This window comes from Fusarium keratoplasticum, chromosome 5 (genome assembly GCF_025433545.1).
Source record: "Fusarium keratoplasticum isolate Fu6.1 chromosome 5, whole genome shotgun sequence".
Lineage (NCBI taxonomy): Eukaryota > Fungi > Ascomycota > Sordariomycetes > Hypocreales > Nectriaceae > Fusarium > Fusarium keratoplasticum.
This window is the reverse complement of record NC_070533.1, coordinates 471,257-494,150: the sequence shown is the minus strand read 5'-3', so window position 1 is coordinate 494,150 and position 22,894 is coordinate 471,257. Positions and strand designations below refer to the sequence as shown.

At 53.6% G+C, this 22,894-nt stretch overlaps 9 protein-coding genes across 9 annotated transcripts; 5 read left to right on the top strand and 4 right to left on the bottom strand.

Annotated features, from left to right (window-relative positions):
- Positions 1-1,985: 1,985 nt before the first annotated feature.
- NCS57_00681200 (CAP10 domain-containing protein) lies at positions 1,986-3,999 on the top strand (the record flags this gene model as incomplete). Its single annotated transcript, XM_053056686.1, has 3 exons — positions 1,986-2,165; positions 2,218-2,827; positions 2,876-3,999. 3 exons carry the CDS (start codon positions 1,986-1,988, stop codon positions 3,997-3,999), a joined length of 1,914 nt encoding a protein of 637 aa, XP_052912881.1.
- A 523-nt stretch (positions 4,000-4,522) lies between these two features.
- NCS57_00681100 (RRNA adenine N(6)-methyltransferase) lies at positions 4,523-6,396 on the bottom strand (the record flags this gene model as incomplete). The annotated part of the gene is made up of 2 exons (XM_053056685.1): positions 6,141-6,396; positions 4,523-6,087 (listed from the first exon to the last, which is right to left on the bottom strand). The coding sequence occupies exons 1-2, from the start codon at positions 6,373-6,375 to the stop codon at positions 4,523-4,525; spliced, it is 1,800 nt and encodes a 599-aa protein (XP_052912880.1). The 5' UTR covers positions 6,376-6,396.
- Positions 6,397-7,410: 1,014 nt separating this feature from the next.
- On the bottom strand, positions 7,411-8,805 carry NCS57_00681000 (uncharacterized protein; the record flags this gene model as incomplete). The annotated part of the gene is made up of 3 exons (XM_053056684.1): positions 7,411-7,632; positions 7,681-8,131; positions 8,180-8,805. The coding sequence occupies 3 exons, from the start codon at positions 8,803-8,805 to the stop codon at positions 7,411-7,413; spliced, it is 1,299 nt and encodes a 432-aa protein (XP_052912879.1).
- Positions 8,806-9,241: 436 nt separating this feature from the next.
- NCS57_00680900 (uncharacterized protein) lies at positions 9,242-9,774 on the top strand (the record flags this gene model as incomplete). Its single annotated transcript, XM_053056683.1, has 4 exons — positions 9,242-9,302; positions 9,350-9,420; positions 9,475-9,599; positions 9,651-9,774. 4 exons carry the CDS (start codon positions 9,242-9,244, stop codon positions 9,772-9,774), a joined length of 381 nt encoding a protein of 126 aa, XP_052912878.1.
- Positions 9,775-10,009: 235 nt separating this feature from the next.
- On the bottom strand, positions 10,010-10,754 carry NCS57_00680800 (uncharacterized protein; the record flags this gene model as incomplete). Its single annotated transcript, XM_053056682.1, has 2 exons — positions 10,010-10,629; positions 10,676-10,754. 2 exons carry the CDS (start codon positions 10,752-10,754, stop codon positions 10,010-10,012), a joined length of 699 nt encoding a protein of 232 aa, XP_052912877.1.
- Positions 10,755-11,974: 1,220 nt separating this feature from the next.
- NCS57_00680700 (MPN domain-containing protein) lies at positions 11,975-13,661 on the top strand (the record flags this gene model as incomplete). The annotated part of the gene is made up of 3 exons (XM_053056681.1): positions 11,975-12,103; positions 12,152-13,428; positions 13,475-13,661. 3 exons carry the CDS (start codon positions 11,975-11,977, stop codon positions 13,659-13,661), a joined length of 1,593 nt encoding a protein of 530 aa, XP_052912876.1.
- Positions 13,662-15,651: 1,990 nt separating this feature from the next.
- On the top strand, positions 15,652-19,170 carry NCS57_00680600 (uncharacterized protein; the record flags this gene model as incomplete). The annotated part of the gene is made up of 5 exons (XM_053056680.1): positions 15,652-15,919; positions 15,969-16,207; positions 16,257-16,449; positions 16,496-18,564; positions 18,616-19,170. The coding sequence occupies exons 1-5, from the start codon at positions 15,667-15,669 to the stop codon at positions 19,168-19,170; spliced, it is 3,309 nt and encodes a 1,102-aa protein (XP_052912875.1). The 5' UTR covers positions 15,652-15,666.
- Positions 19,171-20,405: 1,235 nt separating this feature from the next.
- Positions 20,406-21,035, top strand: NCS57_00680500 (uncharacterized protein; the record flags this gene model as incomplete). Its single annotated transcript, XM_053056679.1, has 1 exon — positions 20,406-21,035. One exon carries the CDS (start codon positions 20,406-20,408, stop codon positions 21,033-21,035), a length of 630 nt encoding a protein of 209 aa, XP_052912874.1.
- Positions 21,036-21,163: 128 nt separating this feature from the next.
- On the bottom strand, positions 21,164-22,777 carry NCS57_00680400 (Glycoside hydrolase family 43; the record flags this gene model as incomplete). The annotated part of the gene is made up of 1 exon (XM_053056678.1): positions 21,164-22,777. The coding sequence occupies one exon, from the start codon at positions 22,775-22,777 to the stop codon at positions 21,164-21,166; it is 1,614 nt and encodes a 537-aa protein (XP_052912873.1).
- Between the last annotated feature and the right edge of the window lie 117 nt (positions 22,778-22,894).

Sequence of the window (22,894 nt, the reverse complement as noted above, 5' to 3'; positions counted from 1 at the left end):
CGAAACACGCAGTATTTCTCTCCCTGATATTAGCTTTCATCATTCAAACACCTTCAATTTGCTATGAGCTCCTCTTTTCCTTTCCTGTACCTTGCAGGACCCAGGTCCACAGCCGGTGGCTAAGGCAGGGACCGCAGGGTCAATCTCTGCAGGAAAACGGTGGCTAAGGAGGTGGCATGTGAACTTGCGCTATTCTGAGCAGCGGCCCCAGTTACGCAATGTGGACGAGAACTATCAGGTTCAATAGTTCAAGGGATTTAAATAATTGCAAATATTATCGTGCTGAGATGATGAAAAAGAAAAATAATGGCTATTTAAAGTGGCAGAGTGTCAGCTGAACTCAGCCTCGCAACCATCGGCTTAGAGGTCTCCCGTCCTGTTTCGAAACATCATCAAAATAGAATCGAGGCTCATAAAATAATGGCTTGAAGCTTAAGCTTGGACCACGCTCTCTCTCCGTTTCTCCAAGGGGCCCCCAAGCTCCGACGATCCCACCTCCTAATCAGAAACCGCTCTGACACGCGTCCCCTTGATGATTGCGTGTCTCAGGCTTGGTGCTTTGCAAACTGAACAGGGTGTAACGAATCCTCCGGAATACTGTACCGAACTGTGCAGCTGGCGGTGCTCCCTTGAACTTTGTTCCGCTGAGCTATTGAAGACTGGTTTGCGACATGCACGAGTATTCGGATTGGTTGCTTGCACGACTCAAGGCCGAGACACTCTAGAGTCTTGTGCAAATCTCTCACCAGGTCCGCGGGTAAAAGATGGCATTGTGAGGCTGTTGCTGTATTAACCTACGCAGCTCTGACGACATCCATGGCGGCATGATCAACCAGTGAGACTCTTGTCCCGGCTTGTCCTCCGCAAACAAATGGAAGTTTGACCAGCCCGGGCTCTAACCAGCAGCGGCATCATGCTGTGCACACCTCTAGCATAAGCACTTAAAAAAGAGTACAGTGCGTCTCTTGTCCAACATCTCGCAACAATCTAGCTGACGCGTGTTAGCGTCTGATCTCCCCCTGAGCTTCATCAACTCCTCGATTGCTGAACCCGGCAAGATTGTCAACGGATTGGAGGGACCGAGTGGGTTTCCAGAATGCATCATCATGGATTTGCTTGGTGGTAGCCGCTCTATCCCCTGCAAAAGGGAAGCCCCCCGGAAGACTGGGCTCCACCGTGCGACCCTGAGCAAGGCCCTGGACCTCCAGGCTTGCGCCCCCTGAGAGCGGTACTTGGCTTCCCATAGGAGGTTGGCTGCATCGTCAAGTACCCTTCTCAGCACGGCAGCTAAATTGGTGATCCCACATGTGGCCTGGACGGAGCTTCCTCCCATGATTGCTGATTCTAGCCAACCAACTTGACTTGAGTCGACCTAACAAATCTTGCCTCTCCCTCATTCCGGCCATTCGTCTTCCTTCACACATCTTCCCTCGACCGAGCCTCATCGTCCTCGTCATTCTTCTTCCTCTTTTGCTCTACCTGATCGTGGGCAATCTTCATTCTCTCGCTCTGGTCTTCTTTTTGCCCCCCTTTATTTGACTTGACATCCTCGTCTGTCCATTCTTTAACCCACCCACTCTCCCCACGTTATAGTGTAGCCTCCTTGGCATCACCTTGCAGCAGCACCGACGGCGAACGAACCCGCTATCCCTGCGACTCTCTCTGTTGGAAACAATGTGGTAAAAAGGAGACCAGCATCGCCATTTTCTCCTCGTCGTACCTTGTTTCGCACGTCTGCTTCAGCTTTTCCCGCCCGTTGTGCATCGACGCATCCTGCCGCGATCGTCCTCCCCCCCCGCTACCGCATTCGAACGTTCCGCCCTCGATTGGAACTTTTTTTCCCCTTCGCTGCGCAAACCGTTTCTGTCGCTGGCGTCAGATATCTTTTGCGTTTGCGCCGCCCTTGAGCTGCGTCGCTCGGCTCTCAGTCGCCGCTCGACGCTCCCGTTATTGAATCGAAATCGAAATCGAATACTTCTGCCGACATGGTCAAGATGCTTGCGCCTGGCTTCAGGTCACGGCGCGCCACCCCTTTTATACGCTTCGCCGTCGTCGCTGGCCTGTTCCTCTTTGCCTTCTGGACACTAAGCTCGCGAACACCCTCTATTAATATCCCTACTCGACAACCTGTGAACGTAAAGCCTTTCGGCAATTCAAAGCCTTCTGTACGTCACAGCGCATCGCGACCTTGTTGCCACGTGCTAACTACTGCCCCAGGACCAGAAACCCGTATCAGACCCTGGCGTGAGGGGCGTCCACCCCATAGATAAACTCATCCACGATGCTGGAAAATCATACAAAGCACTCGTTGCGAAGGAATCCCACACCCTCGAAGAGGCTGCCCAGGCCTACCGACAGCGCCGTGGCCGTCACCCTCCCCCTGGGTTCGACAAGTGGTTCGAGTTTGCGAAAGCCAACAATGCTATCGTCGTGGAGGAATTTTGGGACCAGATTTACCATGATCTCGAGCCTTTCTGGGGCGTTCCCCAGCCCATTATCCGCAAGGAGGCATACAGCTTCGAGATGTCGATTCATATTCGAAATGGCAAGGCCAACTCGACTAGCGATTGGTTCTGGACTCAGATTTGGCTCGACATGATTCGATCCATTGAGCACTTGATCCCCGACCTGGACATGCCTCTCAACGCAATGGACGAGCCTCGCTTGGTCGTCCCCTGGGAGGACATTGATGGTTACTTGACTGCCGGAGCCAAGTCTCGTGCTCTGCTGCCAACCAAGGATGTCATCTCTGATTTCCAGACACTTCCCCCGCCGGGCCGTCATGACCGATACGCCAGAATTCCGTTCAAGCGATGGGAAAAGACCAGTATGACCCTCTTTGCTCTCGAATAGTCCGTTTCGCTAACACTTGTAGGCCCCTACTGGCCCATTGCCCGGCGAGGCTGCCCACCAGAGAGCCCTGCCCGCACGGCCGAGATGAAGGAAACATTTAACATGCCTCCAGAGATCGATATCGCAAACGCTCAAGAGCACTCCTTCGAAGGCTTCGTATCCAATTTTACCCTCTCGAGCGATATCTGCCATCAACCCGATCTTCAAGGCCTGAATGGTCTCCTCATCAACCCCATCTCAGTCTCGTCGACCAAGGTCTTGTTCCCCATGTTTGGCGGCTCCAAGCTTGCTATCAACAACGAAATCCTCCTCCCTCCCCCGATCTACTGGAAAGGCGAAGAACGATTTACCGGCGGTGAAGACAACGACGTGGATTGGAAGGACAAGACCAGCAAGGTCATTTGGCGAGGTGTCGCAACTGGAGGACGAAACAAGGCCGACAACTGGCGAGGTTTCCATCGCCACCGATTCGTTTCGATGAACAACGAGACCAAGGTATCGAGCGTCGAGGCCGGTTTGGCAGTGCCCGAGAACTTTGTGCTACCATCAGAAAAGTACAATTTGAAGGCCCAATCCCAGGGCCGCCTGGGTGAATGGATCGGAGAGTGGTCAGAAGTCGGCTTCGTGGACCTCATGTGCCATCCCAACAATGACGAGGGCACATGTTGGTACACTGACCACTACTTCAAGAAGGTCGAGGGGATGAAGATGCACGACCAGTTTGACTACAAGTATCTTCCTGATATCGACGGGAACTCGTTTTCAGGCCGATACCTCGGATTCCTCAACTCGACCTCGCTTCCTATCAAAGCCACGCTCTTCCGAGAGTGGCACGACAGCCGACTTGTGCCATGGGTGCACTTTGTCCCCATGGACAATCGGTTCCAGGACTTTTACGGTATCATGGAGTATTTCCTTGGATACAAGGATATCAGCGGACATGACAAGGTGGCGGAGAAGATTGCCCTCGAGGGTAGGGACTGGGCAGAGAAGGTGCTCCGAAAGGAGGACATGCAGATTTACGTCCTTCGATTACTCCTCGAATACGGACGAGTCATTGCCGACGATCGAGACAAGATGGGCTGGGTGGAAGACGCCAAGAAGGACCCATCAATCGAGAAGACATGGCAGAGCTTCAACATGTGAAGAGCTCACTGACATGAGCTCGGGCTCAAGATTTCCCTTGTTATTTGTTTCATTCTGTACGGAGTTGACCTACGAATTGGCTGGAGGCGACGGCGTTTGGCGCGAGAGAGATCAACTGGCTGGCATGACTTGACGCATGTCGTTGCGGGTTGGCAACGATGACTGACCGGCTTGGGGGGTTATTGGCATCTATCTAGGTAACTACGGTTCGGTTCGAGCACATATAGACTCAAAACGGCATGGGATCCAGTGTCAAGTAGGGACATGCTTGACATGGATGGTTTGATAGCTTCGTTTCAATGTATCAACAATGTTTACCCGAGATCTGCGGAGTGAGAGTGATCCCGTGAAGGCGTGGTGTGAAAAGGAGTTGTACAGTATTAACCAGAGTATTGCTGTCCAGCAATATTCGTTATATTCTATTCTACATGTAATATATCCAGGACAACGCCGTTCCAAGATCTAGTGCCATAAACTCATCCAGTCATGGCGCATTCTATATGGTACATATACATTAAGGATCCTACAGGTTCATCGACCCTCCAACTCCTCCAGCTCCTGTAGCTCCACTCTTGGCATCATCCTCATCCTCACCTTCACTCTCGTCCATCATGCGTCCCACCAACTCCTGGTATTCGGGCACAAACGGCCAGTTCAAAAAGGTCTCGACAATCTCAGTCCACTGCTTCTCGTTGACGCACCGAGCGGGCATCTCTCCGTCGCCCGATAGCGGTGAACCACCCTTGGCAGGGTCCCGCAGACATGTTATCTCGGGGAACATCTTGCCGAAGCCCGGCCACAGGCTGTCCATGGCCTTGGATACCGGGTACAGGGAGTAGCTGTACCAGAAACGCAGTATCGCGTCTGCTAGACTTCCTTCGCGGGCCGTCGGGCCGTGCTGTCGGAGGTACTTGTGCATCGTCTTTGGTTGAAGGTCGAGCAGCGCACAGGGGACCTGAGGGTAGAACTCGTCTGCTCGAACGTCGAGGGGCTCAAAGGGACGACGGTCCCAGTGCAACAGTGGGGGGTCTTGCCGGAAGATGTGATAGTTGTCTCGGAAGATGACGTACTCCTTGCGGTTGTTCTTCTTTAGGAGCTGGATCTTGGCGTTCCATGCTGCGTCGGCGGCGGCGAAGGCGGCGGGGTCCGTCTTCCAGATTTGGGATGCTGCCTCGCCTTGCTGGATGAGCTCATGATACGTGGTTGAGTCTTCAATGTCGTATCTTCCTCGGTATCGGAGGGCTTTCAGGCGTTTGGAAGGCTCTTCTTCCTTGGACGAGGCGAATTCGGATTCTAGACCTTCAAGCTCCGTGCGGAAAGGTCTGCTGAGGATGGGTCTCCGGACTCCGGCGAGCTTCTGGCCCATGAGGCTCTCATCAGCCATCATCGTCTTGTAGAGGAACGTCTCCCTGTCCGAGGGCATGGTCAGGCCGGCCTTTTTCATCCTGGCAAGAGTATTATACCCGGACTCGAGGTTGATCCACTCGTCCCGGAGCTCCTGGGCCTCGAACTCGACGTCCTTGCCGGCGATCTCTCGGATCCACTCGCACGAGAGCTCAGCCTCAAAGGTGCTCCTCTTGCGACGCGTAGCAGAGTGCGGGACGAGTCTGCGCTTCGAGTCGTCGTTGACCCAGATTAGCATCCGAACTAGGCCGTACTGCTGGAACAGCGAGGCTGTCTTTATGGATGACATGAGCTGGTATAGAACCATTGTGCTGACGCACTCAAACATCTGAAACTTTTTCGGGGGGGCGAATGACATGTTGATGTTGACGAGCAAGGTATCGTTGCGCTCCGGCACGGCGTTGGGGTCTGCCTTTTTCTCGGGTGATATGCATGTCGCGAGCATGTCGTTGACCTCTCGCCAGAGGATGCCGGCCTTTGGGAGGAGCTGCACGCCTGGCCTCTCGATGAGGTCGGAGAGCATGGACCCGTAGACCTCGACATCGGGCTCCATGAGGATGTGCTTGCGGGGCTGGACGAGGTCGTGGAGGGTGCGGCTCCAGAGGCCAGCGCCGGGATTTATGTCGATGAGATCGCAGCCGCGGTGACGGTCGAGGGAGGGGCCAATGTAATTAGCAATGTCATCTAAAATCAAGTTAGCTAGGGATTATCTAAAAGTGCAAGGTTTTGGTGTTTACCGCATAGCTTCTCGCTGACAATGTTTACACGATGCTTATCACCAACAGGCACACCCTTCGTAACCCTCCTCCCCCTCTGCCACTTCCAAAGCCCGGTTTCCTTAAGCCTCTCTGCGACGGGAGTCCCCGCGACGAGCATCTCTTCTGTCACACGGGTGCTCTGCTTGCGGGCGTTTGCCCTGGCGCGTAGGAACGGCCGCATCTTTCTCGCATTGTGCCGCCGAACGAGAAACATGAAGGAAAAGACAAGGGTACTTGATTTGGATGCTATTGGATTAAGCCGTGTTTGGAGAGATGGGTGAGAAATTGAGATTCTGCCGTGGTTCACCGACTTTTGTTGTTTGTTTAAGTGAGGTGTATGGGGCGACGTCATGGGGATGGAGGGGTTCAGTACTATATGCGCGGAAGCTATCGTGCGGTTTATTAGCATTGCGATCTTCTAGTCCGGACAATTCGGTAAACAGTAGATATACATTCCTATTCATGATCCGACCTTTTCAGAAGTCAGCATCTGCTCTTCTAATAGCGTTTTGTGCTCATTAATTCTGCCCCTCTCTTTCCCCAGACTTTAACATAACTTCACACTTTCCAACCTATACTTATCCAGACTCCTGACACTACAGGAATACAGATGAACGAAAAGTTTCAAAGCATTGGTAAAGTATTGATATCTTTTCGAGCTATAAGAGAGTTATCATCGATTGTCCTCGGCGTCATATGGTTGCTTAAAACTTCTGTCCTTGTCCTCCTCCTCCGTATGGCTTACCCTATAGCGGATTGATACCTTGGTTCGCGGAGCTGGTTTGCAGCAATTGGATCCCTCAGTATGGATGTTTATACACCAAACCAAGTTGAATATAGTACTAGTATACAAAACCTGTTATTTTAAGTTCTCGGATAACCATCATCAACTGTCTTCGACCTCCTATAGTTACTCTAAGATCCGCCTCAAGCCCATCTGTCGTCGTCTCGCAGTGGATCCTACAACATGGGATGAAAGAGCCTCAAGAAAAAGCAAACTCACATACTAGACCAAATCAAGACACCACGGTTTCTTGTCAATCATCTAACTTATGCTCGCGTGTATCAACAAGAGGGTTTCACGCTTGCACACACACAAGATACCTCCCTCCCCGACTCCCTGCAAATCGTTATATATCAACATTCATTCACCAGTGGATGCCCCAAGTAAACTCCGCGTGACGCCGCCATGCTAAAAAGAAGAAGAAAAAAGGACAATTCTGGAAACTCGCTCTGCCTTTCCCACTCATCATGCGCCTTCGCTGCCAAACTCGTTGGTCCATTCAATCTGCTTCGCGATATCATCCTTGGATACGGTCGGATGCGAATCCTCTAGGGCCATCTCAAAGTCTTTGAGCTGTACGTCAGGGGCAAGCAGCTCGTCCGAAGTGACGTCGTCGTATGTCATTTCAATCTTTTCTGGGTCGCCGGGTGAGCAGGGTGTCAACATCCGCTTGCCGTCCTTCATTACCTGTAGATTGTTAGATATGCGCACACATGCGGCGAGAGTTGGACTTACAGGCTTAAAGTGGGTGGCTTGCAGAATCTTTCGCACTGGTCGCATCAAGGCGTGCTGAACCACGTTGCTGATATCACTACCAGACATGCCATCTGACTTGGCAGCCAGCACATTGTAGTCGCTCGCCTGAAGGGCCGTGTCGGTATCGCCAATGGCGAGCTTAAACATCCTTGCGCGGCCATTCATGTCGGGTAGACCAATATGCACTCGTCGCTGGAAACGACGTCGAATGGCAGCATCCAGTTGCCAGGGAATATTGGTTGCGCCCAGAACTAGAATGCCCTTGCTGTCGTTGCCCACACCATCCATCTGAACCAGAATCTCGGTCTTTATACGGCGTGATGCTTCGGATTCGCCCTCGCCTCGGGGACCACACAGCGCATCAATCTCGTCGATGAAGATGACGGATGGCTTGTTTTCTCGCGCCATGGAGAACAGAAGCTTGACCAACCTTGCAGATGCATTAGAAACGCCATGTCGTCATATCAAAGACACTCACCTTTCACTTTCACCCATCCATTTGCTCACCAGATCGGAACTGCTGATACTGAAAAAGGTACTGTTTGCCTCTGTAGCTACAGCCTTGGCTAGGTAACTTTTACCAGTTCCAGGAGGTCCATAGAGCAGGATACCCTTCCACGCCTGTCGCTTTCCCTGGAACAGACTGGGGAATTTGATGGGCAGAACGACGGCCTCCTTTAGAGTCTCCTTGGCGCCCTCAAGACCAGCAATGTCTTCCCACCTCACGTTCGGCCGCTCCTGAAGGATCGCCCCCGACAGCGCGTTGCGCAGCTTCTTGCTCTCGTCGTCCTCGGCCGAGGGCTTTGCCTTACCCCCAGTGGTGGTGCCGTTAGCGCCCATGGCAGCCTTACCGCCCCCGTTCGAGTTGGAGTCGGCCTCGCTCTGGAGGAACTGCTTCAGTTTCTCGGCGCGGTCGAGGTAGGTGGCCATCTTCTCCTGCATGGTGACCTTGAGGGCCTTGTTCTTCTCCCACTTGAGCGCCTTGACCCAGAGCTCCATGGAGGACATGTAGAGGTCAAATGCCTTTTGGTACTCCTTGTTGTGATCGGCGGTGATTGCCTTTTGCACCTCGGCGATGGCGCGGTCGCGGAAGTTGGTCGACATGGTGACGGTGCCTAGGATAACGAGGGGAGAGGGGGGTCGAAGAGGGAGGAGGGAGGAGAGTCGGAGGGAAGAAGAGATGAATAAGACAAGAGCGAGGCCTTGGCAAGCTCCCCAGCAGAAAAGACGATACAACAGGCACGTGGGCGTCACCGCAGAAGTTGGAGACCCGACGTTCGAGATGGTGATGGATGAGGCAACAATCGCGGGACAGAGCAGCCTGGATTGGCGGGGAAACATGCTTATAGCGGGGCGAACTCAGCGGCCGCTGGTGGGATGGATAGCGGGGCAGCACCAGCACAACTTGAGATCAATCTACCCTACGAGGAGCTCACTTTAGGCGACGACATTAAAGAGATAATTCTAGGTAGGAATATTTTAGCCTAGTTGAGCCTTCCGAACCACGTCATTTGCCTTGTCATCGTCTCAGTCGAACGCCATGTCGGACCCTCAGGCGCGTCTTCAGGCGCTGTCGGAAGAGTTCCAGAAGCTTCAAGGAGGCAAGTTCTCGACCTGAGAAGACTACACAGATGCTAACTACGTCTAGAACTCCAGAGCGCAGTCGCCTCGCGGCAAAAACTTGAGGGCCAGAAGCAGGAAAATCTCGGAGTCCAACAGGTAGGCGGTGACCCCTGAACACGCGACCACCAACCCCTGCTAAACCTCGACCAGGAGTTTGACCGACTACAAGACGGCGAGACCATCTACAAGCTCACCGGCCCCGTGTTGCTGAAGCAGGACAAGGTAGAGGCTGAGAGCACGGTCAAGGGCCGCCTTGATTTCATCAGCAGTGAGATGTGAGTGACATTCCGATCCATGTCAGGTGTCCCGGCTGACGCCCGATGCAGTTCTCGGTTCGAGAACCAAATCAAGGAAACTCAGGATAAGCTTGAGAAGAAAAAGACCGAGATCATCCAGATCCAGTCGGGTGCTCAGGCGGCCGCTGGTGGCAAGGGCAAGGATGGCCAGTAAAAAGCTTGACCAAAAAAAGGGGACATGGGACAAGGAGCGATTAGATCATGAGTTGAGTTGTTTATCCTATGGAATCTGAATGATGATGATGCCATCTAGATCAAAAAAGAGGCCTTGGCACTTTATGAGCGCCACGCTAAAACAAATGCCAGTGGGAGAGTTTCCTTCGTATTCCTCCATTGTTCCCCGAAACGCCTGAAACTCCACGGTCGTGAAACTTGTTCGTCAGAAATATCTAGTTGAGAGCCATGACGGTGAACCCCCAGGGCACACCCATGTTCTTGTGCTCCAGCGCCGCACCGGGCGAGAAAGTAAAGTCGACCTTGTCGTCAGCAGCGACGAGCTGAGGAGAAGCGGGCGACTCGTCGGCGTCGAGGGCGGCAAGGATGGCATCGGCAATGTCGCTCTTCCTCTGGCAGTCCTCAAAGATGGGGTTGCCCTCAATGGCATCCTGCATCATTGTGCGCTGCTCGCTCTCGGCAAAGAGCTGAGCCTCACGGTTGAGGACGCCATAGGTGACCTTTTCGCCAGTCTCGGCCAGACGCTGGAAGAGGATGGTAAAGGTGGCGATGGCCTGGGCGAGGATACGGGCCTTTTGCTTGGCGCTGAGGTGCGCAAAGATCTCGGACGTCTCCTGCTCAAGGAAGGACTGGGTGTTTGTGTCGAAGATGGACTGGAGAAGGCGGTGGAGGATCTTGCGGCAGTTGAGGTCGACCTCGGAGCAGATGTCAAGGTTGAAGACGGCCGAGACCTTGCGGAGGGTGCTGAAGAGGACCTCGAGGGGGCAGAGGTCGTTGGGGATGGTGACGTGGCCCTCCTCGATGGTAAAGACCTCGATGGCAGCGTTGACAGCAGCTTCTCATGTTAGTGCCTATTGAGGCTCTGCCCAGGCGCAACTTACAAGTGCTGGTCGCGCGGATATCGATCTCGGGGGAGATTTCGACAACGGAAACGGCAGACTGGTCCTTGATGGATTGCATTTTCGATGGATGTAAGTGGTTTAGGTGTCGTTCAAGTTGTTTGATATAGTGAGATCTGGTCAGAGATGGTGATATAGTCTACAAGATTCGAGCCCAAGACCTGGGGAGAGGCCGGCTTTTGACCTTTCATGGCCCCCGGCTCAGGAGATGTTATGAAGGAGCCCGTACGATATCCCGGCAGCCTCATAGCAAGGCCTCATGGCCACGCGGTGGTCACTGCTCCTTCCCTTCAGGTATCATGGGCATGGATGCATGGGTCGATGGGACGATGCCCCCATCACCGTGGGGTTGGCCAACACAGCGCAGGAGGCGGTGATTCGACACCTACACCGCGCATCATGGCCATCATGGCATGTGGATGTGGCGTCAGGACGTTGAGGCGGAGTACATGATACAGATATCAGAAGAAAACATGTTTTGGGTTTAGCATCAACTCGCTTCATGAGTCGTCTCTTTAGTGGCTCCGATTAGCAAGATCTGGTCGCTACAATTAACGGACTGGTCAGAATCGCATCAGACCGACTCTTTCAACCCCCGCGTCGGTCATTTGCCTGATTGGGAAACAATATCAGGGAATAAGCGAAAGTGAATAATACGGGGATCAAAGGACCCCGGACCCCGAACCAAGGCAGGGCAAGCGTACGCGAAGCCGGCAATTGTTCTCGTATGGAACGAACCGGAGGTTGTCAGCATTGGGCACTCTGGACTCTGAGAGATGCCTGAGGGGGAAGCATCAGGTAGAATCCGACTGGATGGGATAGATGGCGTGGACAATGCGGGTGGGAATTGTACGATTTGCATCTATAAACCACGCCATATCTCCATGACCCAAGAAAACAAGGAGGTTTGATGAGGGAGGGCTTGGCTGTGGCTGAGGCGATGAGTAAGCAGCGCAATTGGGAGGCTAGAGCAGGAAAGCAACGGACCCTTTTCTTGCGTTAGTCTGTTTAGTTGAATATACCTCTTTTGTGACTTGCCCCGTTAGCCTCATTGGTGCCCTGCCCCGCCATCGGCCATGGAGGGGCAACAAGGTACCGGCTGACCATGAAGCAGGGCGCGCGTCGTCACTGAATAATTACATCCAACTCCAGGCAGCTCCCAACCTTTGTTCACCAGATACACGTGGCGCGGCGGCTTGGGGGAATATGCCCTGGTTATAAAGACATTAGCGACGGCTTCTACGACCCTGAGAGACTCCTATTTACAGCGCTTTTTCCACAATGGAGTCGATGCGGCCTGCTCGGCCCCCGACGGTCAAGGAGCTGGTGGCTCAGGCTGAGAACTTCAACTTTAACGCGAATATTCCTGTCAAGCACTGGACGCGCGCTGCTGAGACGTTGTATAAAGAGGTATGCTTTGTTCTGCGTTTGCACCGCTGGCCATGCTGACGCTGGTAGGCCGGGTTTGCAGTCTCCGATGGCGATTATGGACGAGCATACATGATGCTCTACCGACACTCGGTTCTCGTACTCCAATACCTCCCCTCGCACCCGCAGATCAAGGATCCCGAGAATAAGAAGGCATTTTCTGCCTTGTCGAAGCGCATCGGACGTGTGATTCAAGACCTCGAACAACTGAAACCCGAAATCGAGAATGCCGTCAAAGAATGGGAACGGATGGCGCCCCCGCCCCAGGCGGCGAACAAGACGTCGGAGCCTTCGAGATATGAAGAGTTTGCGGCCCGAGACCCAAGCTTAACCGGAAACGCCAAGATCCTAGACGCCTTTGAGAATCAAGACCTAGCCGTTGATCTGGCTCAAAAGGAGTTGATTCGAAGAGACACGGCAAGACGAGCGACAAGGAAAGCTGGTATATCAGACGAGGATATCATGTCCCGGCGGAGGGGAGGGAGATGGGATCAGTGGGATGGCGATGAGCTGCGGCAACAAATGGAGGCGACGAGGCAGGCACTCGATTCGGCTCGTGAGCGACGTAATGATGGGGATTTCCAGACAGCGCCGGTATCGCACTCGTACAACTATCCGTCCATCTCAAAGTCGAGACCGGTGGATTATGAGAGGTCAATAACACCGACAACTCCTTCGATCCAGCCGAGCCGACCGCCAAAGGAACCCATTTCGCTACCACCCAAGGAACCGTTATACCCCACGTCGGGATCTGGAACTCTTCCGCCGAGTCTACCTCAAAAAGTTCCTCTCTCTCAATACGCTCCTCTTGTCCCATCTCCTCAACCCACAACGGCCGACCGACCCCAGGTGCCTCGAAAGGAGGCCATCAGCCCGCCGCCAACGCTCCCTAAGAAGGAGCGTCTGACGTTCAAGCCGGGCGCATATCTCGAGAATGGCGACCCTATACGCTCACTGTTCCTTCCCAGACAACTTCGTCAGCAGTTCCTCGAGATTGCGTCCGAGAACACGCGCCGGGGGCTCGAAATGTGTGGGATGCTCTGCGGAACTCCCATCAACAACGCCCTCTTTGTTCGATGTCTTTTGATCCCCGACCAAAAGTGCACTTCGGATACTTGTGAGACGGAGAATGAAGAGTCCATGTTTGACTACTGTATGAAGGAAGACCTGCTGCTGCTGGGATGGATCCACACGCACCCGACACAGACGTGCTTCATGAGCTCTCGAGACCTGCACACGCATGCTGGATATCAGGTCATGATGCCTGAGAGCGTGGCCATTGTGTGCGCGCCCAAATTCACGCCCTCGTAAGTACACGTCCCGTTTGACGAGAGCGATTGCTGACATGGCCAGATACGGCATCTTCCGATTAACTCACCCTCCAGGCTTGGATCACATCTTGAACTGCAACCAGAAGCCGACGTTTCATGAGCATTCTCTAGACCCAAACAAGATCTATCGCCCGGCGGAGCAGCCACAGGGCCATGTATACGAGAGCGACAAGCTGGACTTTTACGTTCACGATCTGAGGACGAAATAGACGATGGAGCAGGATTGCATAGCGCTGGAGTTTAGGACAGGCAGGCAGGACAAGAGCATAAAAATATTCTATCCAAACGAACAAGCAAGCAAATTGACGAGGACTCTGTTACTTACACAGCGTCTGTGTCTGTGTCGCGTGTTTGTTCATTCTCCGGTAACACCCGGTGACGCGGTCCTTTGTCGGTCTGCGCTGCGGGCGGGTAGGGATGGTCTCATATAAATGAGGAGTCGATGATTGGATTGGGCCTCGTGCTGGGCTGGGCTGGGATCTGCGTCAGTGTCTGGGATGCTCAGATTTTGATGGCTGGTTCGAGTCGATCGCCCGAGAGATGAGCACGACGGCCTTGGGTGCTTGAGGGGACTGAGAAACAGGTCATAGGACTTTGCCAGGAGCAACTGATTCAGCTTGCAACATGATGCTGTGCTCCCCAGAGTCAAGCAGAGTGTTGCAACACCAATCAATCATTCATTCATTCCATGCACACAGGGTTGTGCGTGCATGACGAGGAGAATTTGCTCTGCTCTGCGGTGGAGGTGTCGGCAGTGGTTCCATCCGAGCTCCAGGTAGGTCGTGGACTGATAGGGCAGGGATCGACTAGGGCCAGGCGAGCTGAAGAGGAGAGTGGACTCTTGCAGAGGAAGAATCTGGTTGATGGCTGCAGGGCCAAGACGAGATGGCCTCGGGGAGGTTAGGTATGGATGAGGATCGTCCAAGCAATGACTGACATGGGATGGGATGGGATGGGAAGCAAGCCCGCTGATAAATCTCCCTACACGTCATTGTCTTGGGGAGGCACAGGGCGGGTCGGATAGTCCAAAAGAAGCTTTTCAGCTCGCCTCAAGATGAGGAGGTTACCCAATGACAACGGGTATAATTCCTGACGCCCCCTCATCTTCGCACCCTATGTACCAAGACAAGAGACATACATGGCGTCGTCTGTCAATGGGGGGGCCCTAGGGATGTCTCAGTTGAGGATCTGCAAGGCTAGAGATGATTGCCCAATTGCCGCCCTACAAAGGGTACGACTGCCGACGCAGAAAGAGTCGGGGTCTAGGATTAAATTGCACCGTGTCCACTCTCGTCCTTCTCGATTGGGGAGGGAGGCATTCTTCTTTGAGGGTTAGTGGCTCCTCTTTGTGGACTAGAGGGCCGCCGGCTCGGACCGCGATCCATTCCCGGGGCGGAAACTGGTGTCGGTGGCGGCAGAGGAGAAGGGAGAGAACTGAAGGCCTCAAAGGTGAGTGAATGGTTAACCGGTACAGGGTCTTATTGTCTAAAGGCAAGCTGAAAGAAGGCCTAACAGGGCCATGCTCACCACGCATACCATGTCTCGCTCTGCTGGAAAGCAAGGGTTATCCTCCAAGTGTCGCCAAGCAAGAAGGAAAAAGATTGACCGCCAGTCTCTCTGTGCTCATTTCGATTAGACATTGACCTTGGCTAGTTCGATTGACAGCTCCCCAGTTTAGACGCCACAAAGAGAAGCCAGTCACGTCAAGGGCATCTCAAATCTGTGTGGGTAGCCCCTCCGATTGGGCTGCTTCCGAGACATGGTGGTGTAGGTGTCTGAGCAAATCAGAGATGGGGATAGATCTTGGTGTTGAACATCTGTGGGGAGCTACTGTCTGTGCCGTCTGCAGGTCTAGCTAGACTATCAGAAGTTCACGATACCCCAAGGTACACACCCCTCCACTCGATTTCAAGACACTTAGATGCGCCGGCCTCGAGCTACGAGGTTGATCCTGAAAAGCAACAATGGGGATCGTGTGTTCCACTGCTTGGTCCAACCACTCGTCTTTCTTGCCCGGCTCCCTTGCGGGCCGCACCAGGTGTACCCCGTCCTTGGACCATGGCGACGCGGAATGCCGTGTCTCACTCGTGGACGCTAAGCTAAGCTTTTGTTTCCCTTGAAAAGCATGTGTGATGATGGTTGATAAGACCGAGGGTGTCCCCCCTCTTTCTGGGGTTCTGGTTGTTCTCCTCTCACTCACACACTTGCGCCATCATGTCGTCTGCAGAGGTCAAGAACGGCCACGCCACCAATGGCCACAGCCAGGAAAAGGCTGCTGCTCCTCCCAAGCCGCAGCCCAAGGCTGCTGGCCAGTCCAATCAGAAGAAGGAGGGTGCTCTGAAGAGCTTCAAGAAGCTTCGGGTTCTTTCCAAGAGGCCGCTGCCTACTGAGATGGGTGATGGTAGCTACAGGACTGTGGTGAACCGACCTCGTCTCAAGGAGGATCTCCGTCGTCTCAAGATCAAGGGTGAGTTTTGTGTGCCTGAGGTTGGGGTTGTTTTGCTGATGCGTGACAGACCTCAAGACGCTGCTTGACATTGTCAAGAGCAAGGCCAAGGGCGAGACTCAGCAAGATGACAAGACCATGATCATGGAGAGGACCATCCAGCTCGTCGCCAGTCTGAATGACCACTCCAAGGTTCAAGAGGTTCTCACCAACAGCTTCATCGACAAGCTCTGGAACTCTCTCGATCACCCGCCGATGCTGTACATGGGTGACCAGTACCGCTTCCGCCAGCCGGATGGATCTCTCAACGTGAGGATACACACTTTCTAGGTCTCAATTGAGTTGCTAATAGTGGTAGAACCCTTATATGCCCAAGCTTGGCGCCGCCAAGACTCCTTATTCGCGATCTGTTCGTCCCAAGGGCATGTCGCTTGGTGCTCAGCCTGATCCTGAGGCTGTGTTTGAGTCTGTCATGGCTCGTGATGGCTTCAAGAAGAACCCCAACAATGTGTCGAGCATTCTGTGGTACTGGGCCACCATCATCATCCACGGTATGTGCCATACTCGACTTTTAGTTGGCAATTACTGACTGAACAGACTTGTTCTGGACCAACCTCAAGGACCCCAACCAGAACGACTCGTCGTCGTATCTCGACCTCTCTCCCCTCTACGGTAGCACCGTTGAAGCTCGCGACTCGATCCGAACATTTGAGGATGGTCTGCTCAAGCCTGACACGTTTGCCGACAAGCGTCTGATCGGAAACCCTCCTGGTGTCTGCATCATCCTCATCATGTTTAACCGATTCCACAACCACGTCGCGACTAACCTCGCTGACATTAATGAGGGCGGTCGCTTCTCCAAGCCGGCTCCTAACCTTGATCCTGAGGCTGCGGCTGCGGCTTGGAAGAAGCGTGATGAGGAGCTTTTTGAGACTGCTCGTCTTGTCACGTCGGGTTTGTACATCAACATTACCCTCATTGACTATGTTCGCAACATTATCAACCTTAACCGTGTTGATACCACATGGACTCTTGATCCTCGTCAGGAGATGGGTGTCTCGGTCGGTACCAAGGAGGGCTCCGAGTCTGGTACTGGCAACGTCGTGTCTGCCGAGTTCAACCTCTGCTACCGCTGGCACTCTTGCATCTCCGAGATGGATGACAAGTGGATCCAGGACTTTTATGTTCAGCTCCTGGGCGACAACTATGGCGCCATGGACATGCGTGCCTTGATGATGGCGCTCAAGAAGTTTGAGATGTCTGTTCCTCAGGATCCTGCTGAGCGCACCTTTGGTGGCTTTAAGCGTGGCAAGGATGGCAAGTTTAACGACAATGAGCTTGTCGATGCTCTTGCTACTGCTATTGAGCAGCCTGGTGGTGCCTTTGGCGGTCGCAACGTTCCTCGCATCATGAAGCCTGTCGAGATGCTTGGTATTATCCGTGGTCGCAAGTGGAACTTGGCTGGTCTGAACGAGTTCCGTAAGCACTTTGGTCTCAAGGCTTATGATACCTTTGAGGAGATCAACTCTGATCCTGAGATTGCCGAGTCTCTGAGGAACCTGTACCAGCACCCCGACTATGTCGAGCTGTATCCTGGTATCGTTGCTGAGGAGGCCAAGACACCTATGGTTCCTGGTGTCGGTATTGCTCCGACTTACACCATCTCTCGTGTCGTCTTGTCTGATGCCGTTGCCCTTGTTCGTGGTGATCGGTACTACACGACTGACTACCATCCTCGTAACCTGACCAACTGGGGTTACAAGGAGGTTGACTATGATCTCAACATCAACCACGGCTGTGTCTTTTACAAGCTCTTCATCCGGGCTTTCCCTCAGCACTTTACGGGCAACTCGGTCTATGCTCACTACCCCATGGTGATTCCCTCCGAGAACCGCAAGATCTTGACGGATCTTAAGCGCGCGGACCGCTTCGACTTTGACCGGCCTAGCTTTACTCCCACCCGCATCAACATTGTCGGCTACAACGCCGCCAAGTACATCCTGGAGAACCAGGAGATCTACAAGGTGTGCTGGGACGAGGGTCTTGGGCACCTTATGGGCGAGGGCGGACGCCGCTTCATGCTGTCTGGAGACGGCGCCTTCTTTGCCCAGCAGCGCAAGTGCATGGGCGCGCTGCTGTACAACGACACGTGGAAGAGCGCCATCAAGTCGTTCTACTCTATGATTGCCGAGAAACTCCTGGCGGAAAAGTCGTACAAGCTCGCGGGCAAGACGCAGGTCGACGTTGTGCGGGACGTGGGTAACCTCGCGCACACGCATTTCGTGTCGCGCATGTTTAACCTGCCGCTCAAGACCAAGGAGAACCCCAAGGGACTCTTTTCCGAGCAGGAGCTTTACAAGATCCTCGCCGTCATTTTTGTCTGTATCTTTTTCGACATTGATCCTGCCAAGTCGTTCCCGTTGAGGCAGGGCGCTCGAGAGGTTGCGCAGGCGCTGGGCAAGGTTGTCGAGATGAACGTCAAGCTGTCCAACGGTATTGGAATGAAGGGTCTGTTCACGGGCAAGGCGAACAAGGATGATCCTCTGGCTGCGTATGGAGTCAACATGGCCAAGGGGCTTAAGAGGGCTGGGCTGAGCACTGAGGACATTGTGTGGAGCCAGATTCTTCCTACGGCTGGAGCCATGGTTCCCAACCAGGCTCAGGTGGTGAGTGATTCTGTTTGTGTGTGAAGGGAATGATTGCTAACGTTGCGGTAGTTTGCTCAAACTCTGGATTGGTATCTTTCGCCTGCGGGTGAAAAGTACCGTCCTGAGCTGCATCGTATTGCCGCTCTCGAGACCGGTGAGGAGACTGACGCCCTCCTTCTGGGTTACGCCATGGAGGGTATCAGAATGGCCGGCACGTTTGGTCTCTACCGCAAGGCTGAGTCTGCCGACGTGATCGAGGAAGACAACGGCGAGAGAGTCGAGGTCAAGGCAGGCGACCGCGTCTTTGTCTCTTTCGTGTCAGCGGCCAAGGACCCCAACGTGTTCCCCAACCCGGAAGTCGTAGACCCTCGGCGACCTCTCGAGTCGTACATCCACTACGGAACCGGACCCCACGAGTGCCTCGGCCGAAACATCAGCCAGGTGGCACTCACGGAGCTGTTCCGCGCCCTGTTCCGGAAGAAGGGACTCCGCCGGGTTCCCGGTGCTCAGGGAGAGCTGAAGAAGGTTCCCAGGCCTGGTGGATTCTACGTGTACATGACTGAGGACTGGGGAAGCATCTGGCCTTTCCCTACCTCTATGAAGGTTACGTGGGATGGAGAGTAATGTGATGAAGTGTTTTTTTTTTTTAGGGAATGTTTGGGGGGTTGGGATTATACCATGGGGGTTGAGATTGCTTAGTGATATCACCGACGCTAATATTGATTTCCTTTTGTATTTTGGACTTTTTGTCTTTTGGTTCGTCTTGGCAGCTTATGTGAAACCCTGTTCAAGATGTCAGGCCCTGGTTTACTGTAAGGGCCTGTGGATTTAAAATGTCAGGCTGTGATGTCAAGGGCAGTGAGATCTCAAAATGGCAACGATTACGCGAGGTTGCATGTGTCCCAAGTATAGATCTGCGGAGGCCAAATCTGAGGCGCAGGCACAGATTAACTTGTGGCGGTGTATCCTAAAAAATAAGGCTGCGTGCATTCTTAGCCGAGGTTTGTCACGCGCTTAGGCTGGGCTGGGCTGGGCTGGGTACAGTACCCAACAGGGCTGGGGGCCTCACATTCTGCGGCCACGCGCGCTTATTGCAACCCAAGGTCTTGATATTTCGAGTTGAAGCATGTTAATAGGTTAATCTGACATGTTCGGACTCTTTGAAACTCGGACTTTTCGAGATTCCCCCTGCAATATCGGGAGCCTGCTTGAAGGATTTCAAGGGGGGTCACAAGAAAGCTTTTGCCCCCCTCAGTAAGCGCTAAGACTGATTCGTTTTCCTTCTCGGGCTACAGCAGCAGGGTGCGTTTCACTATGTGTTTCTTGACCCGCGATTGAGAGACGCCATTGGTTGTGAGTGACGCTTCAGCTGCTTCTCTCGAGAGCCTCTGCCGTGCCGTTTGTGCCGTTGGGATAGGAGAGTTTTGAAACATTTTGTTGCCTTCTGATCAATTGACTCAGGGGGTTTCGGGTGGCATAAAGAGTCAGGCTTGGCTCGATGTCTGGCTGATTTTGATCGGCATCTCTTTTTTTTCTCCTGCTCTGTCAGACGTACAGCCCCCCAGCCTTACAACGGGGATCCATTCTCTCTCTTCCTTGTCTGTTCCCGCTTACATTCCCTGTCCTTTACTTGTTCGCGGCTGAGCCTGCATTGTTCACCTTTCTCCACGTTCAGGCTGTGTCTGTTTGTCATTGATCACTCTCTTTGTTCAGAGCGTCTTATAAACACTGTCTGACGACCCGTTGATCGACGTCCTCAGCACATTTCCATTCTGTCTTTTCCTCTCATACACTCATATACCCGTGCGTCAACGTACACACACACATACACACACCCATACTCTCCCAAGAACAACAAGATGAAGTTCCTTTCCCTCTCGGCCGCCGCCCTTCTCGGCTTCGCCAACCTCTCACTCGCCAGCCCCCTCTACGCCGCCCCCATCATCGAGCACGCAGCCCCCAAGTCTGTCAAGTGCGACCCCAAGAACGACGAGTGCCGCACCGCCAAGCAGGCCGCCCCCTTCATCACCAAGGGCTTCTACGACTACGGCATCTACGACGTCAAGGAGATGGCCGCCATTCTTTCTCTCATGGCCTTTGAGTCTGTCGACTTTCAGTACAAGCGCAACAAGAGCCCCGGACGACCTGGCCAAGGTACCGCAAACATGCAGATGGCGCAGTGGAACCTCAAGTACGCCCAGAGCATTCCCGAGCTCAAGGACAAGTACGCCGACATCAAGAGTGTGGACGGTCTCTCCAACAGCACCCTCAACGCCCTCCTCGACGACGTCGTCGACGACAAGTACAACTTTGCCTCTGGTCCTTGGTTCCTGACGACCCAGTGCAAGCCCGACGTGCGCGAGGCTCTGCGAAGGGATATCGACGAGGGTTTCTTGCTGTACATGAAATGTGTGGATGTCACGCCTGAGCAGCCTCGCCTCGACGCTCTGAACCTTGCCAAGGAGGCCTTTGGTCTTAAGAAGTGCTAGACATGCCATTGAGTGGCGGGGAATGCACCTGGAGCCGTTTTCGATTCTGTACTCATAGATACCTTAACAAATGCCATTAAATGATTTCATGCTGTTCTCCTCGTGCCACCATGTTCATGTATAAATGTCTATATCTCGTAGCGGTCCAACTCGTGGTGGACAGGTCGGTACACAAAGTAGTCAAACTTGGCCTCTATCCCAAGTCCATTCAAGTCCGAGCACGCCACTCCTAGGAATGAACCAGTGAAGCTCCCATCTCCTACATGTCCACCGCACTCATCCGATAGGATCGAAGCATCCAGAACGGGACCATAATCTTTCAGTTCGTCACCCTCGAGGGCGTAGTAGAATTGGAGCTTGCTCATGCGAATGGATAGACCCAGCTTCACCTTGCCCTCGTTGGGGAGTTTTACCGGTTCTGCCTTTTGAGGTTCGAGCTTACCGAGGGGAGATGAGTCTTCTGAGCTCATGATGGAAAGCTCTCTCTGGCCGTCTGAGTGGGCTGTGACGGTGAGGTAGAAGAAGTTGTAGCGAGAGTAGTAGGCTGTAAGTCCTGCAAATTGGCGCTCGTCCTCTGGGGAAAAGTCGATGACAGTCTCGGCGTCACAAGAGAAATGCGTCTGTCGCCTTGCCACTAGAGACTGTTCAAACCATGATCCGATTGACTCGCGACCGATCAAAGTGAGCTTTCCGTCGTTCACCGAGAAGATGCGCTCTGGCTCTGGTGTTCGCAGCCACTGAAAGTCTTGGTGAAGACCGTTCTCAAACGTGTATCGCTGCTCAGCCCAGTATGCTGTGTCATCTCGTGCGGCGGGGAGGTCAACGAAGAGGCTCGGGACTGGCCCATTCTTCACGTAGAGCCAGTCGTCGTCACCCCAGTATGCTTCTTGGATTCCCGTCTCTCGTCCCAACACGCACCGACGCTTCTGACCAATCGGCCGTCCAGTGAGATGCACGATATAAGTCTTGCCGTCAGGCGTATCCACGATATCGCCGTGTCCAGCCCTCTGCAGCGCGACGTTGGGAGTGTCCTTGGACGTGAGAATATGCTTCTGAGGATGATCCTCATAAGGACCCCAGATGTTTCGAGACCGTGCAAGCGTGACGGCGTGGTTGTATCCCGTTCCTCCTTCGGCTGTCAACATGTAATACCACCCGTTGCGCTTGTACATGTGAGGTCCCTCGACGAACTTGAGGTCTGTTCCCTGGTAGACATTCTTCCGTGGGCCGACGAGTTTGCCTGCTTTTGGGTCAAACTCTTGAAGCATGATGCCGGCGAACAGGAGGGGACGAGCCCGGTGGTCCCATGTCATGTTGCTGAACCACTTGCGACCATCCTCGTCGTGAAACAGTGAAGGATCAAAGCCAGACGAGTTGGCATAAATGGGATCAGACCATGGTCCTTCAATAGCCGGAGCACTGATGATGTAGTTGTGCGTATCCTTGAAAGACCCATCCTTCCGCTTCACATCCGTGTAAACGAGCCAGAACTTTTCACCATCATGAGTGAGACAGGGAGCCCAGACACCGCAGCTGTCTGGGTCGCCGCGCATGTCGAGCTGGCTCTTGCGGGTGAGAGGACGGACTGCCAATGTCCAGTTTGCGAGATCTTTGGAGTGGTGGATCTGGACTCCGGGGAACCACTCGAATGTCGATGTTGCTACGTAGTAGTCGGAGCCGACTCTGAGGATTGAGGGGTCGGGGTTGAACCCGGGGAGGATGGGGTTTCTGACGAGAGGCATCTTGACGAGTGACTGAGAGCTGAAGGAAAGGTGAGAGAGACAAGAGAGACAAGAGTTCAATTGTCAGTATCACCCCACGTTCATCTTCATGACAACCCCCATCACTCAATACTTATC